Source organism: Globicephala melas, chromosome 2 (assembly GCF_963455315.2).
Source record: "Globicephala melas chromosome 2, mGloMel1.2, whole genome shotgun sequence".
NCBI classification, from domain to species: Eukaryota; Metazoa; Chordata; class Mammalia; order Artiodactyla; family Delphinidae; genus Globicephala; species Globicephala melas.
Genome location: NC_083315.2, coordinates 36,937,510 through 36,954,225, shown reverse-complemented (window position 1 = coordinate 36,954,225; position 16,716 = coordinate 36,937,510). Strand labels below are relative to the sequence as shown.

The following is a 16,716-nucleotide window of genomic DNA, read 5'->3' as shown; positions in this document are numbered from 1 at the left end:
AAAGGCAGAAGTGGGCTTCCATAGTGGCACAGTGGTTAAAGAATCCACCTGCCAATGCAGGCGACACGGGTTCAAGCCCCGGTCCAGGAAGATCCCACATGCGGCGGAGCAACTAAGCCCGTGCGCCACAACTACTGAGCCTGCGCTCTACAGCCCCCGAGTTACAACTACTGAGCCCGCGTGCCTGGAGCCTGTGCTCCGCCACAAGAAAAGCCACCGCGATGAGAAGCCCGCGCACCGCAACGAAGAGTAGCCCCCGTTAGCCCCCGTTCACTGCAACTAGAGAAAGACTACACACCAAGGAAGACCCCAAAGCAGCCATAAATAAATACAGGCAGAAGTATTGAAAAGCCTAATGCATGTATTTTCATGCGACTGGATACTTTATTGATTTGCTTACATTTACCCTTTGGCCCTCTACAAGGATTAAAAAGCAATTCAGCGGGCCCTGGGGTGGGAATTCATTGGATTCCTTCCACAGAGGTGGCTGTGCTGCTGAAAAGCTGCCCACACGCTCAGCCATGCCCAGCTCCTGCTCCACGCTCTGGCCCACAGCCAGCCCTCCCTGCCCACTGACTGGGCACATATTTGAGTTCCACACACTTTTTATTAGAGGATGAGGGGTGGTCCTGCCAGCAGGCTCAGGTGAGGCTCATAGCTGGTGAGGCTCACAGCTGGGTCCTTCTCAGTGCAGGGAATCCACAGGCTGAGTTAGGACACACCTTCCCCGTTCCCAGCTGTCTAAGTAGTACAGGAAAAGTTCCCTGCTGCGTGAGGCTGGAGGCAGTGCTGGCAGAGTAGGGCTGTGAACGTGGCCCCTGACTCAGAACAGAGGACATCAAAGGGCAGCTGGGCAGGAGACACCCCAGCACCCACCAGCCAAGGCCATGTCTGTCCTCGCTCCCTGTGCTGCGATAGGTAGCGTGTGTGAGGCAGGTCCTCACTTTCCATCCTGGCTGGGTCTGATAAGCCCATATTCCACTGCTTTCCCCAGACAAGCGGCGGCAGCCCTCATGACTGGGCTCTCCTTGCCCTTAGCCAGCACTGACAAGATCTCTAGCATCTCGCTCTCCATCAGGGTGCTGGCAATCTCACTCGAGGCCTCCACCATGTTCAACACCACCACAGCGCCCCGGTGCTGTAGCTCCTGGTTGGGGCTCAGAAGCAGGGCCTGCAGGATCTCCAGCCAGTGTGTGGTCTGCAGGAAACAGGGCAGCGTGACCACCGAGCATCAGGGAACCCTGGCAGGGCACTCACTCACACACCCTGGCTGGGGGCTCCTGGCCCACCTCCCCTGCCCCACCAAGAAGGGGCACTGACCACTTGGGGGATGCGGCTGCAGAGCGAGGGCCGCGTGGAGGTGAGCATGGCCAGGCCCCCAGCAGCCGCCCGCCGTAGCAGCTCGTCGTCCTCTCCACTGTACAGCACCAGCAGCTTCAGCCGGTCACTGCCCGTGGCTTCAAAGAGATCCTGCACCTGTGGCCGGAAGCGGGGAGTGCACCAGGTTAGCTGGGGCAAAGGCCAGCCAGGGACAGGTACTTCTGTGTGCCTGCCTGCCATGACCGCCTCCTGGACCAACCCTCACCTCCGTGCTCATGGCCAAGTTACACATGCACTCGGTGGCTGCCCGGCGGATCATCTCATGCTCCTCAAACATGTAGCCCTCAATCATGGGCACAGCCCTTTCCTTCAGGATCTTCTGCCTGTGGGGCCAAGGGTGGAGGGTCGGCATCACCAGAGCACTGGCATCCATCACCCCCACCCCTGTTTCCCCACACAATCAAACCCGGGGCCAAGGATTTCCTTGGGCAATATCCAAAGACCCTCCTGCACCAGGGATGAAACCACCAGGCAGTGGTTTCCAGCCTTCTAACTGGGCCTAGGAAATAGCACAGGACCTTGGGAAATGCTCTGAAGTAGGAGTTAGGAGACCCAGGTGGGATGATGGCGATGCTAACACCTAACTTTCGAGCCCTCACCCTGACCCAGCACGCGGACTACCTTACTTAATCCTCGCTACAGCCCTACAGTGAAGGTGCAGGTGTGATTATCATTATTACTATTTTGCAGAGGAGGAGACTGAGTGGCCCAAGGTCACAATCAGCAGTAACAGCTAATATGTACTGCTTGGGCACATTGCCAGGAGCCAGGCACCTATGTAGTAAATGCTTTTACACGTATTTTCTCATTTAGTCCTCCTCGCTGCTCCTCCACGAGCTAGGTACTCTAGCCACCCTATTTCACAGAGGGGGAAACTGAGGCACAGAGGGATTAAGTTACTTGTGAGGTTAAACACTAATAAACAGTGAACCCAGGATTTGAACCCAGGCAACCTGACTCCAGGGCCTGCGCTGTCATCGCCCAGTCCCTTGCTATCTCACGGGACACTGCACAAGTCATGCCTCTCAGCCTGTCTCCTCCGCTGTAAGGTGCAGAGGAGTCACCATGAGGAGCAAGTAAGTGAGTGACTGGCGAGTGCTTTCCACGCTGTAAAGCGCTCTCCTGGGGATGGTCCAAACCATGATGCCCTGCCCAGGCCCCACATCCCAAGAGACCTTACCGGAGCCTCTCGCTGATCCCTGCCAGGTTTGTTAGAGCCATGAGTGCCTCAAAGTTCTGCAGGCCAGAGCAGTTGAGGTGCAGGAGAGAGACGAGGGGCCGGACCACCTCGTAGATCTGCGATACGCACCCACCTGTCAGGGCTATGCGCCCCAGCTCCCCCAACCCCACCGGCCCTGCAGATGGGAGGGAGTCCAGCCCCAAAAAGAAACCTGCCCTTCCCACCCCCAGGGCTCAGCAAAGCTGACACTTCCCCAAGGAGGAGCCGCAGCTCGGGTCAAAGGCCATCAGGGCCCTGTGAGGGGGTGGAGGACAGGACAGCGCTGGGGCAGAAAGACACGCACCCGCTCACCGGGAAAGGTCATCTCTGGGTTGGAGGTGATGGTGAGCTTGGCAAGAGCCTGGGCTGCCTTCGTCTGCCCCACGTCAGTGCCTTCCAGGGCCAGCGGGAGCAGAGCCTGTAGGGACAAGCCCATCAGTGTCCAAGATGTGCCCGGGAACATAAGGCCCAAACCACGAGACTCTGAGGCCCTGACTGTGCTGCCCTCACCTTTCCCCGCCATTCTCTCCCCAGGCTTGACAATGATACTCCCACTCCCACCCTCTCATCTCTCTGAGGCCTCCCAGTAAGCTACCCAAACACTTCCCGAAACAACTATTAAGGGACAGATGTGGATTGTGCCCGGCACCAGAGCCATGGAGGTCAATGACACAAGGGAAAGGAGGAGAGCTCAGGACCCTAATAGGCACAAAGTCCGGCGCTCTAAAAAGCCCCACCCACCCCCGGCCCCCAGCATCTCTCACTCAGCAGGAAGACATTCCTGCTGGTCGCTAATCATACTTCTCCGTCCCACACCCAACACTGATCTCTGGTGTAGCAGCCACTCAGTGATGTTTTATATGCCATCGGGAAGGAGTCTGTAAGCCTGCTTACCTTGCCCCCTCCCTGAGCAACCACGGTGCCGCGGTCCTCGAACTCCTCCACCAAAGCCAGGAAGACCCTGTGGGGAGAAGGCTGTGCTGGACGGGCCGGCCCGGGCTCTGGCAGGCATACCCTCCACTCCTGGGCTCAACAAAAGAAGGGCGCCATGCGGGTGGCCCCCTGCTCTGAGGGGCCCACGGCACCAGGACCTGCTCCCGCTGTAGTTCCATCAGCAGCCTGGAGGCTGACGGGCTGCAGCAGGTCTGGTGTAGCTGGGGCAGGCTCACCTGGAGAGCAGCTCCCTGCAGGAACTGGTCAGCACAGGGCTCTCGGTCTTCACCATGCACGTCATGGCCGACACCACACCAGCCGCCAGCAGCTTCTTAACCCGAGCCCGCACGAAACTCGGTTTGTCCTGGGGGAGGAGGCAGCTGAGCACAGAGGCCTCGGCCGATTAGGCAGGGAAAGGGGAACGCTCCTCACGGCACAAATTGATGAGCATGAAAACAAAGGGAAGGAAACCCGCTTAAACAGAAGGCTCATCTGCTGTGGATGTCTCGGGTCAACTGGCCCCAGTGACACGGAGGCCCCCAAACCCCTCCTAGCAGCCCCCTCACCTTGGGGTGCTGCTCGGGCACGTGCTGCTTGGCGTACTTGGCCAGCTCCACCATCTTGGGGTCCGGCTCCTCGTAGTCGTAGCTATTGGTGCAGTTCACCAGCGCCGAGGCCACTGCAAAGAGCACCGACCTCTCCTCGGACTGCCGGGGGCAGAGGGGCCATCAGCGGCCATCCCGGGGGGAAGAGCAGCACCGGGATAAGCGCTGCCCAGGCTCCCAGTTCTACCCTCAGCTGGACCACGTGGGCACCGCCAAGGCCCGAGGGTGGCCCCAGACTTTGGGAGCTCACACACTTGACCACCCCAACTCCTCCTAAGAGATCGTCCTTTCCGACCCTGCTGGCGCAGGCCAGTACACGCAGGCCACACAGAGCGGCCACTCGGGCTACCAGCCCCCCTCTCTGTGGGGTCACAAAAGCCATTGGCCAAGACCTGCCAAGAAAGCCCCGTAAGCTCTAACCCTAGACAGTGTCCCCGGACGACTGCAGGAACCCATGGAGCTACCTTGCTGAGCTGGAACAGAGCCTTCAGCGCAGCCTCATCCTCCACAAACTCCTCCTTCACATCGGCATCGAAGGTAAGGTAGGCCAGACCCTCCACCGCCCAGCGCCGAGTGCCCGCATCGATCTGGTCATTGCACAGCCACCTGGGGGCACGCAGGGCACCGATGACCATCAGAAAGGTGGGGGGACAGGAGGGGTACACCAGGACCAAGGGGGAAAAGCCAGGGGCTGGGGCATCCCCGCCACAGACAGAAGCAGTTCACGTAGCAGCGCAGGAGGGTCTGCCTGGGGGAGGACAGGGCAGTGAGGAGGCCCCACCCTCCTCTTTTGAGGTCTGGCTGACAGGTCGGGAGCCACAACAGTGCTAAATGACTCACTTTCGACACTGCTTGGCCAGTTTGAGCGTGGAGCCTTCAGCAAACTGCTTCATGCTAAAGTCCGTCCCTCCGGCCGAGCCGAGCTTACAGAGTCCCTGGTGGAAGAGGTGAGAACCAGCTGTTGGCCGAGGGACGGAGGCAGAGCAGGGCTCCTCCACAGCTGGCGTGGGCTCCCCCCCGAGCACTCTGCCAGGCTCTCTGGAGGCCATGCACACCGCCACCAGGTTACCACCTGGAGCACCGGGCAGCAAAATCACCTACTGGGGTGGCCACGTGACATGGCATCTGGTAGAGACTGACATATTGACCACCGTGCTGGCCTGGGCCCCAACCCCACCCGATCACACTGGGATTTGCTCTTTCTTTCCACGTCATAGAAGGAAGCTCTTTACAGATGGAGCTAAGATCCATGTGGGGAGAAGATGGGTACCTTGGCCCAGGCCAGGATCCTCACGGAATGGAGAAACCCAGGACTAAGTGCTCCAAGGAGGAGGACCAGCTTCCTCAAGGTGCAGGGCTGCAACAGGCTCAGGGAGGCCAGGCAGTCCCCACACCACCTGCTCCTGGGGCCGCCTGCTGGCCCAGCCTGTCCACACAGCCCTCTGACCCGCCTGCCCAGTGTGTCCTCCATCGTCTCCTCCTGGAGCCGCTCCCACTGCCCGCAGGGGGCAGCCCGGGCCGCCCTGCATTCTCAGGTGTCCTCTCTGTACGAGGCTCATCTCTCTGACCCAACCATGAGCCCTGTGGTAGTAGGAGCCAGGGCCCCTGCCTCCGGCCTCGACAAGGCCCTGCACGTCCCATACTGTCACCCAGCGTGTGCTGGTGCTGCACCCTGAGACACCAGCCAGCCCGGGGCCCCTGCCTGGTTGCCCGCTTGCCCAGCCCAGGCCCGCCCGTCTCACCACCAGCGCCCGGATGCGGATGCTGTCCTTCTCGCCACGCCTGTACAGGTCCTTCAGCAGCGAGACGCCGTTGGCCGTGATAAACGAGGCCCGCCTGGCCTTGCCGGCCGCGTGGATCAGGGCCTCCACGGCCACCAGCTGCTCCTCCTCCTGCTCCGAGGCACATAGAGCGATCACACTCTCCATGACGCCACTCAGCTCCAGGGCCCGGTTGCCGGCATCACACGGGCCCTGCAGGAGGCAGGACACCGTCTGGAGGGCCCGCAGCTTCCCAGACAGCCCTTGGCCCTCAAACCAGCTCCTGAGGGGTACAGAGTGGCAGCTGTCACATCAAAGCCAGCATAAGGGGACTCTCCTTCCCTCCCTTCCCCTCCACTGGCCGGGCATCTGCACTACTTGGGCAGCAACAGCAAGAAAAGCTGCCGGCATTCCCTGGTGGTCCAGTGGTTAGGATTCTGGGCTTTCACTGCCGGGGGGGCCTGGGTTTGATCCCTGGTTGGGGAACTAAGATTCCATAAGCTGCGTGGAGCAGTCAAAAAAAAAAAAAAAAAGAGAGAAGAAGAAGAAAAGAAAAACTGCCAATGGGAAGACGAGGACATCCTCTGGATGGCAGTCGCTGGCGTTCTTTATCGAGGCTTTCATTTGAGCCTCCCCTGATGACACGCCACCTAATGTAGGTCACTCTCACTCACACCACCCTGTTGTCTCCTTCCCTGTACTCACTAAGATCTGAACTTGTGCTGCTTATTTCCTGACTCGTCTTCTCCCAGCTGTGAGCTCCTTAAGGACTGTCATGCTGCACTGCTGTGTCAGAACGGACACACAGTAAGTGCTCAGTGAACACTATGGGCTTGAGGACATTTGTTGCGCTAGAGAACTGATTTGAGAAAGAATGTCCCTGGGGAGGTCGCTCTGGAACAAGATGTGGCCCTTGGGATCACCCTGTCTGGCCCCAGCTAGTCTTCCCCAAGGCTGCTCTCCTTGTGGGAAACCTTTCACTGCTGTCCCTCCCCAAAGAGTCAGAACTCTGGCAGGAACCCTGGCAATAGGAGGCTTCCCTCACTTGATGTAGTTTTCACAGAGTCGGTGGAAGTTCTCCCTCTCGGCATCACACTTCAGGTCATCGAAGAGCTTGCTGAGGAGAATGGAGGCGCTCATACGGCTGTTTGCTGTCACTGTGAGCTCCCCGGGCGGGTCCTGCACGGAGCCCCCCACCTCCAGAATCTTTTTCAGACCTGAAAAGACACCCTATTTAGACAGCAGAACATGAGTTCCAACTCCTATAAGCAAAGGGAAGAGGTTTCCTGGGAGATGCATGCAAAGGCAGGACCACTCTGGCACGAGGTCAGAGTGCAGACAGGCTCACAGAAGCCGGTGGGCTGGGGGCAGGCGTGGGGTCAGGCAAGGACCTCAGAAGTAAGGTCTGCATGCAGGCGCTGCCCGTGGGGGTGAATGCTGTAGGGTTTGGAGGTGCCTCACCTGTAAAACTGAAGGGGAAAACAACATCCACGCCTCACAGGATAATTGGGATAACAAGAAAAGACGAGTACCCAACAGATGGACTCAGGCTGGGACTTTGCCAACCCTTCCTAATTTATCTTTTAAGGGAAAAGAGCAGTATGGCTTTATATATTAAACTTGAAGAATATTCGCCCTGCATATAGAAGTACCATACACTCATTGAAAAAACTTCAGACACAGAAAGCTGACCCGGCCTCCCTGTTAACCTGCTCGTGGGCCCGCTCGACGTGCGTGCACGTGCACACGAACACGGCTGAAGGGGCCAATGTTCCCTAAGGGTACAGTGCAGGCCGCATGCACTTCAGTGCAGACACACGCTGGGTGCAATCCCTCCTGGAGACGAGCAGGCCCAGTTACCCAAGCAAGATGCAACACACACTTGATCTTTCTCTGTCTCTCTGTATTTATCTATCTATCTACCTACCTATTTATTTACTTGTATGCCATGCCACAATGGCTTGCAGGATCTTAGTTCCCAGAGCAGTGATCGAACACAGGCCCTCGGCAGTGAAAGCGCAGAGTCCTAACTGCTGGACCACCAGGGAATGCCCTTTCTCTCTCCTTTTAAGACTCTATCACCTACCTTGGTCAATAACCCAGAGGGTGAGGCTGTTGTTGGGGTCCTTAGGAGACTTCCGGGGCACCACTTTAATCAGGAGGGTCAGGGCACTGTCTCGGCCTTGGCCTGAGACCCCCACCTCAGTCAGTAGCTCCAAGAGGTTACTGATGAGGACCTTCAGCTCCCGGGCGGGATCTGGCAACAAGAAGACATTAGTGGGCTCTCCAGTGGCCTAGCCCCAACTTCCCCGGTAGAGAGAGGGGACCTGCAGCCTGAGCACTGGTTTCCAGCCTTCCCCGAGGTGCCCTGGCTACTTAGAACCTCAAGTAAGATACTGTCAACAAGCCGTATTCCTGAACAACCTGCGGCTGCAGCTGGCCTGGCTGGCTCAGCCCCTTCCTCTCCACGAGAGCCACACCACAGGACACAGACTTGCTTCCACTCACCCACGATGATGGCGCCTTCTTTGCCACGGAAGCCCTTCTTGACGCCTTCTTTGAGGGCATCAAACATAACCTGCAACAGGTGGCAGGCAGCCAGGGACACGGCCTGGTTTTCCACGCCCAGGATGGAGACCACCCTCCGAGTTCCCAGCACACTCAGGGTCGCCACTGTCTGGGTGGGAGAGAAGTGGGCAGAGCTTCCAGTTGGTGAAGGGCAGCCGTGGAGATCCCTAACTGGGGGTCAGAGAGGGTGGCCAGAGGGGAGAAAACATGTGGGTGAAAGAGCAGCTCCCCGTGAAAGCAAAGTGGGCCTGCTGAGGGTGAGGCCGGGGCAATGCCAGGATTATCTTGTTGGAAGGGCTTCCTAAAGAAACATTCCAGGGGACTCCCCCACTCTCTCTCTCCTCGGCTCCAATCAGAAAAGACAAGGAATACTGTGGCTCTGAAGGCAGCTGCTTTGGTTCGTGTCTCCCCAGGAAGGAGAAACATAAACCTGGACAAAGCTACCTGACTACCTGGCCCAGGGACACCTCATTCCTCCCTGATACCAACCCTGAGGTTCTGTCTACATCCTGGGGATGTGGACATACATGGAACGAACCACAAGGCCTCTATGCCCATTTCTGAGCTGGAAAAACCCCGAAGGTCTACTTGGGTCCATCCTCATTCACAACAGGGATGGGCAGGAAGGCTAGAGGAGGCAGGCGGAATTCACGTGGCTTTACCGTTCCAAGTCCTGGGAGACCCAGAAATAGAGCCCAATCTTGGCCTGAAGTGTTCATAGAATGTTTCACATTTCCACCCCTGATCTAGGAACTGTGGGCTCCTCTAAAAGCAACCAAGGGTCAAGTCCCTGTTCCCTAGGTCCAGTCAGTTCAGGCAAGAACCAGAGCATGGGCTTTGTGACACCGGCCTGGGGCAGGGCTGTTCTTGTTGAACCGTCTGTGCAGGACACCCACAGTCTACACTGAGAACCATCTCAGGGTCCTGCCCTACATATCTGGTCTCGATGGTAAAGTTGCTGTGGGTCACATCACTGACCACATCAAGCACTGTGAGGACCCCTGTCCAAGGGAAATGCCAGCTTGATGGTGAGGGAAGGACAGGTGCCCTGCTCTTTGCATGCAGCTTGCTTTTACCACACGGACAACGAGGGGATCAATGACCAGGTGTCTCTGTGATCTGCCGCAGCAGAGTTCCCTGGTCCGGGAAGATCCCACATGCCACAGAGCAGTTAAGCCCGTGTGCCACAACTACTGAGCCTGTGCTCTAGAGCCCGCGAGCCACAACTACCGAAGCCCGTGCGCCTAGAGCTCGTGCTCCGCAACAAGAGAAGCCACTGCAATGAGAAGCCCGTGCACCACAACGAAGAGTAGCCCCCTGCTCGCCGCACCTTGAGAAAGCTCATGCACAGCAACAAAGACCCAACGCAGCCAAAAATAAAATAAATGAAAAGAAAAGTGCTCAGGGTGTCAGTGGGCTGCTTTCGCTCTTTCCTGGCCGCACTTTGTCCCAAACTTTGTCAGTGATCTTTTTGTGTCATTTTAATTTTGCCTCTCGTTACATAGCTCCTTATATTTTACCTTATAAGATAAGAAGCGGAAGAGTGGGTGGACAGACAGACTGACTGAGGCAGTAACTAGACCCTTCGCCCCACCCACCCGTGACTGGTGCTCAGAGCAAATGCCGACTAGCGTGCGCAGGGCCGCCAGCATCAGGTCGGGCTCTCCCGTGTCCAGCAGGCGCTGCAAAAGCTGAACCCCGTTGCTCCGGAAGATCTTCTCAGCTCCAGCATCCTCCCGGGCCAGCACCACCAGGTTCTGAGATGCCTGCGTCAAAGGAAGTGCACATAACGTGAACACTGTACATGGCACAGGGCAGGGCGAGTAGACGCCCTGAGCTCTGGACCTCACTGCTTCCACTTAGCAGCTGAGTGACCTTGGCCATAAACTTAACCTCTGTGAACTTCAGCTTCCTCTTCTGTAAGTAGAGCAAAGAGCTTGCTCTTGGCATTGAGGGTTAGAATAAATGGAGTCCTGAGTCCCTGGCAAAGCTTGAAGGGCAGAAACAGTGCCTCAGTCACCCCTGTACACCCAACTCCTAGCACAGGACCTAAGCACCAACAAGGTGCTTCGGGAACACTGGTTCCCTCTCCCTGGCTCACACTTAGGCCCCAGGCCCTCTGAGCTCCCACCCAGGCTCTGTGAGCCCAGCTGCCCGATCTAAGGAGCGACGTGCAGCAGGCCAGGCCAGCAGGGGCTCCCAGGGCCAACATCAGCACACAGGGGAGTTCAGCTCCCATTCACACAGTTCCATACCTTTTGCTTTTTCTCAGTGCCTTTTTCTTGTGGGTCCAATAATATCTGAAACATCTGCTCCACTTTGGCATCCGTCGAAGACATGTAACTCACCTATGACAAATCAGCAAAGCATGGGAGGAACTGCCTCTCTTGACTGGAGACAACACATTCCCTCTTTGTTCTCTCCGGCTCCTCCCAGGGCCTGGCTCCTGACTCCGGGAGGCACAGAAGGATGCCTGGGCTTAGGCCTCGCACCAAGCTACCTTGGGCAGGAAGAGACTTGCCTGGCAGCTTCTCCCAAACTCCCCGCAGCTGTTTTCTTCTCTGAGCTATTTCCCACTTGGGCAGCACTGATGTTGAAGGCAGGGCCATTCAGAAGGGGTGGCGTCCTGTTAGCCATGAGGCAACCCACTCCCAGGGGGGCCATGTACGTTGTGGCAGCCTGGGTGCACTGCCCGTGGCGCTGAACCAGTATTTATACCTCCTGCAAGGGAGCCAGCAAGTCACGAGGTAGCTGCTGACACGCCTTTTAAGTCAAGGATTCTCTTTTTGATGTTTTTTAAAAAATAATCTGAATGACCAAGCTCATCCTAGGCCCTCTCCCTCCCTAGGGTCCTGGGCATGGACAGCAGCACATGCCTAGCATGTGTGCCGCTCCCTGCTTCCCCTCCTGCAGCCATGGCAGACGTGGTGCATGGCACAACACGTTCTCCTAGACCCAGGCAACCTGCTTCCTAATCTTTCTCAACACAGGATTCTAAGCAGCCCCAGCTGATCAGACAGAGCTGACACTGAGAGTAAAATAGTCTGCTTTCCCAGGTCTCAACCTTTTGATAAGGTGTTTGCCATCATATTACTTGCTTCCACTGGGTCAGAATTTTAACACCAAATTATCTAGCTAATTCAAGCTTGATAATAGTTCATGACAATCTTTAGATTATTTTCTCCTAAATTAATTTTTAAATATGTGTATCACACAATGTCTATTTAAAAAAACAACCAAATGAAGCAAAATCTCTTTTGAAAAGCTCTCTCGATCCTATTCCTTTCCCTAGCAGTCACAGTCATCATTTTGATGCACGTCTTTTAAAATATTTTTCTTTGTGTTTACATACCCAACTGTACCCGTGGAAAAAAACATGGTATTATTTTGAGTGCATTTGGTGGGGGGGGGATCATTTTAACATAAACGGTATTATACTATATGTTATTATATGTTTTGCTTTTTTTTCACTTAACAAGTGTCAGCTTTCCACGTCCATATGTGTTGATCTGCCTATTCTTAGCAACTACTGCATAGGAGTCTGTAGTAAGGATGTCACTCAGTTTATTTAGCCATTCCCCTACTGCTGGGCATTTAAGCAAGTTCCAATTTTTCATTACTACAAACAAGGCTGAAACAAACAAACACACACCTGCTTGTGTACACAGGCAAGGCTTCTCTAGGGGAGATAGCAAGAAGTAAACATACTGAATCACAGGACATGCTCATTTAAAATTTTAAGAGATATGCTAGGGAGATGCAAGAGGGAAGAGATATGGAAATATATGTATATGTATAATTGATTCACTTTGTTATAAAGCATAAACTAACACAACACTGTAAAGCAATTATACTCCAAAGATATGCTAAAGGACTCTGCAAAGGAGCTGTACCAATTTATACCCCCTCCAGCAGTCATGAACGAGCCTACGTCCTCCCGCAACCTCACCCCTTAAATGTGTCTCCCTCCTTCTAGCAATGCATACAAACTTTAAATGTTTGCCAAACAGACCATCAAAAAGAACAGCACCTTGCTGTTCTTTTAATTTGCTTTTACGTAACCACTGGCAAGGCTGAACATCATTCTATAAGGTCATTTGCCATCAGCATCCCCCTTCCAGAGAACTGTGTTTACACACGTGATCCAGATCCATTTATCAGTGCCCCTCTACCACTGGTCAATGCCTCGCTCTCTCAATTACTCACACACCTTCTCCTGAATCTGGCCCGCGATGTTCCGCAGGGCCTCCTGGAAAACTTTGTTCTTGGGCTCCAGGCTCACACATCTCTGCAGGTCAAGGACGGCCTGGTCGAGGCGGCCTAGCTTCTCTAGGGCTTGGCTCCGCCGGTAAAGTGCTTTGACATCCCCACCGTCCTTTTCAATGGCTGAGCACAAACAGGAGCTCTATCAGCACCCATGAGGCCACCATCTCCAGGCAAGAGCAGCAGGGAAAGATCTCGAGGGGCAGAGGAAGGTGGGGGGACGGATGTGGGGCTCAGTACTTCAGCCTCAGGAAAGGTGAGGGTAGCTGCGGAAAAGGAAATGCCCCAGGAAGTGGGAAAGAAAAAAGGCAGATGTGTTTCAGGGGTGAAAGGAGGAGGAGAAAGTGACGGTGCAGTGGTCCCAGAATCCTTGCCCACCCCAGAAGTCCCACAGCTCCACACAAGGGCCACATTCCCCTACCTTTGGATGCCTCGGTTTCTGCTTTGTCGTAATCTTCCTGTAAGAGAAGAACAGGCCTGAGAGGCTGGTCATCTCCTTTCTCGGGCACAACTGGGCAACAAAGTTGTTTTCCTTAGTCACCAGGTTCCCCCACCACCTAGAGACCCAAAAGACGTGTAACAAGTGTGGGTGGCCTGAGAAGGCGAATGTCCAGTCGGGGCTCAAGCAGCGGCGAGGTGCGCCAACAGGGGTCCGGGCTGGCTAGGGGAAGAGCAGCCGGCTCGCTCACCAGCTTGAGGTGGCAGGCGGCCCGGTTCCGGTGCAGAATGGCCTGGTCCTGGGGCGTTGCGCCCAGACCCAGGGCTTGGGTGTAGGCCGTCAAGGCGCCTTCGTAGTCCCCGCATTTGAACAGCTCGTTGCCATCCTTCCTCAACTGTTCCACTGAGCTGGCCTGTGGAGGGAAGGGGTGGAAACGTCCGAGGTGGGCTCAGGGTGAGCCGGGGAGCTAGGGGCAGAGGAGCCTGGGGGTCGCGGGTGGGTCCCATGGAGGGCCAAGATTGAGGGAGAAGGAGGCCCGAGAATGGTCAGAGCAGGTGCGAAGTGGTGATGGCGCAGGGAGATGGGTACGCACCCCGGGGTCGGCGGGCCGGGGCTCGGGGGTCCCTGGACCACTCACGGTCATCGCGCAGCAGACGTCCCGAGCGCGCGCAGGCGCAGTCTCCGGAGAGGGGTGGGTCTAGGCTCAGGAATCCGCTGTCGGCTGCCCCGCCCCAGTCTTGCGTCGAGGCGGTGGTAGAGAAGGGGCGGGGCCAAGGGGAGAGCACGCCGGGAAGAGGGGCAGGACGCTCGGCCCGGGTCCGCAGGCGCAGAGAAGGCCCAGGCGCGCTTAGTCTGTTCCCGCTGAGACCGGCAGGGGGCGCGCGGCGGAGGGCGAGAAGGGCGCCCGTGGCTGCTCAGGTCTGGTCCCGGCCCAGGTCCCGGCCCAGATCTCGGCCCCGGCCCCGACCGCGGCAGAAATGCACGAGGTCTGCAGTCATCAGGGCCACGAGCAGCAGTCTGTAAAGGCCCAATGCTAGAAGCGGGCCCGGGCCCCTATGGGAGAGGGGAGAGTATCAGGATGCTGGCCCAAGCCGCGCTCTTGCTACTGCAGCCTGTGGGTTAGAGCCCCTGAGAGTCAGGAGAAAGCCCAGAACTCCCTACCCAGAAGAGTGTAGAATTTGAAAATACAAATTCAGGGAGCTCACAGGTACCCGGAAGCCATCTGTGGACAGATTCAGGATTGAAAACCCCGACTATAACACGTGTAATCCAGAATACAAGATCCTCTCAGTATTGACACCCGTCCCACCCCACCCACCACACAACACCTACAATGACTCCCTGTCACCTGCTTTCACAGCCCCCTGAACTTTTCCTTCGCAGATTTGTTTGTAATCATGTATTTACGCGATTTTATGTTTGAGATCTGTCCCTCCACTGGTCTGTAAGCTACAAGCCTCCCACTCCAGAAATTAGGAACAGAGCCTCAGGTACTGGAACACCCCGTCAGTGTGCCAGTGGCTCTGGGGCTGGAGTTCTCACCTGAAGACGGGAGGAGGCGGAAGGGCAGAGAGATTGACCTGGTGCAAGGCCTCAAATTCAGACCGAGTGCAGCAGGAGCCCCCTTCAGCCTGCAGGTGGCAGCAGTAGGCTTCCTCCGGGGTATCAGAGAGCCGAGGACAGAAGAAACCGGGGTAGCGACGGCCATCAGCATCCCAGGAGGTCTGGCACAAGTGGGGATGGTGGGCCAAAGCTGAAAGGAGGGGCAAGAGGGCTGGAGACAGGCAGGAATGATCTACCCACACCCCACTCCACCCCTTTTGGAGAATAAAAGGGATCAACCATTATCAGAAGGGCAGGCTTCCTTCCTCCCCACAAGCTCCCCACAGTAGCCTATACCTTGCTAAAAGAGTAGGGTACTGGAGGGGGGGCTGGGCAGAGGAGAGTGCTGTACCTGAGAGAGAGGTCGGCTGGGCAAGCGTCATCCAGCTGAAGACCAGCAGTAGCCCCACAGACAGGCCTGTCAGCAAAGGGCCTGGCCTCCTCTGGAAGCCCATGAGAGGTCACCTCCACCTCAGCCCTGGTCCTATAAATCCCAACATCTCTATTTCTAAGCCATGGCTGCAGGCAGTAAGGAAGTAAAATCAAAGCCCCAAAGCACCGTAAACACAAACCTGAAGCTTCTCTGTCACAGACCTCTAGAGAGAGCTGAAAGTGACTGAGTTTCTATCTTCTATTGGAAAATGGGAGGATTGTGGCTCCAAGCTGCCTAAGGTTCTCTAAGCTGAAGGGGAAAAGGCTCAGAAGGCTAGAACACCAAATGAGGAATGAGAGAGAAGTTGAGCCACTAGCCTGAAGAACAGACAAGCATTAAGAACCAAATATGTTTCTCTCTATACACTCTAAACTTTCAGGCTGCCATGGAAGCCATGGGAATTCTGATTGTTCCACTTCAGGCCCCAGAGACCTCAGTTCCAGCGTTTGGAGCTTCCCTCTCTAACTTCTGCGTCATGGCAACCACCAAGACTAGCTGAAAAGCAAGCGTGAGTGCTCTCATTAACTTTTCCCCTGAGCCCTCATTGACCCCAGCTACCAACCAAAGTATAAAATCTACCAATCTGACTGGAGTATACTTAGCAACCAGCCAACCCCATTTCACAAGAAAATCTCTTCCAGGGTCTCCAGGTCTCTCTTACCAAACCTCATACTTCATAGATGCTGTCTGCTGAGACAGGGAATTTCTCGAGAAGGCCAGAGGCCACCAGCCAGCAGTGTTGTGTTGTTCCAGTGTCTACTGAGGCCTAACAACGTCATGCTCCCAGAACAGCAGTGACAACACTCATAAGGGGCCCACAGCAGTGCCTGGGAACTGAAGCAGGAACCCTCACGGCACAAGAAAGAAATGCAGATTTTGTTCCCAGCGCCTGACAGCAAAGAAGACAGTTCCTGCAGAACCAACACGGCTGCCTGGGAGCCTAAGTCTGAAACAGTTAGGGAGGGCTCCCAGTGCAGGCTCCAATTTCCAGAAGGTTAAGCACTAGGGTCTTCTGGCCCCAAAGGTGAGGCTCCCATGCCCATAGCAACCAGGCCATTCTTGCAGGGAGAACTATTTTTATAAATTTATTTATTTTATTTTATTTTATTTTTGGCTGCGTTGGATCTTCGTTGCTGCGCGCGGGCTTTCTTTAGTTGCAGCGAGCGGGGGCTACTCTTTGTTGCGGTGCATGGGCTTCTCATTGGGGTGGCTTCTCTTGTTCCGGAGCACGGGCTCTAGGAATGCAGGCTTCAGCAGTTGTAGCACGCAGGCTCAGTAGTTGTGGCTCGCAGACTCTAGAGTGCAGGCTCAGCAGCTGTGGCACATGGGCTTAGTTGCTACGCGGCATGTGGGATCTTCCCGGACCAGGGCTCGAACCCATGTCCCCTGCATTGGCAGGCGGATTCTTAACCACTGCGGCCACCAGGGACGCACAAGAACTATTTTTAGAGCGCTTTGAGAATTTTCAGAGCATTGACAGCTTGAAAATTGTTTTGCCATGGCGGGAGAGGACC

The 16,716-nt window shown here is 55.9% G+C and overlaps 1 protein-coding gene across 2 annotated transcripts; it reads right to left on the bottom strand.

The window, feature by feature from the left end:
* Nucleotides 1-354: 354 nt before the first annotated feature.
* Nucleotides 355-13,945, bottom strand: UNC45A (unc-45 myosin chaperone A). Of its 2 annotated transcripts, none has more exons than XM_030878599.3 (20): nucleotides 13,805-13,945; nucleotides 13,418-13,579; nucleotides 13,150-13,186; nucleotides 12,676-12,851; nucleotides 10,721-10,813; nucleotides 10,064-10,231; nucleotides 8,406-8,574; nucleotides 7,984-8,154; nucleotides 6,943-7,114; nucleotides 5,880-6,180; nucleotides 4,978-5,072; nucleotides 4,602-4,743; nucleotides 4,099-4,239; nucleotides 3,769-3,896; nucleotides 3,494-3,560; nucleotides 2,904-3,017; nucleotides 2,561-2,676; nucleotides 1,586-1,703; nucleotides 1,321-1,476; nucleotides 355-1,198 (listed from the first exon to the last, which is right to left on the bottom strand). In XM_030878599.3, exons 1-20 carry the CDS (start codon nucleotides 13,808-13,810, stop codon nucleotides 941-943), a joined length of 2,790 nt encoding a protein of 929 aa, XP_030734459.1. In that variant the 5' UTR covers nucleotides 13,811-13,945; the 3' UTR covers nucleotides 355-940. The 2 variants fall into 2 exon arrangements, with proteins under 2 accessions (XP_030734459.1, XP_030734458.1); XM_030878598.3 differs by having other exon boundaries at nucleotides 13,760-13,899.
* Nucleotides 13,946-16,716: the final 2,771 nt, after the last annotated feature.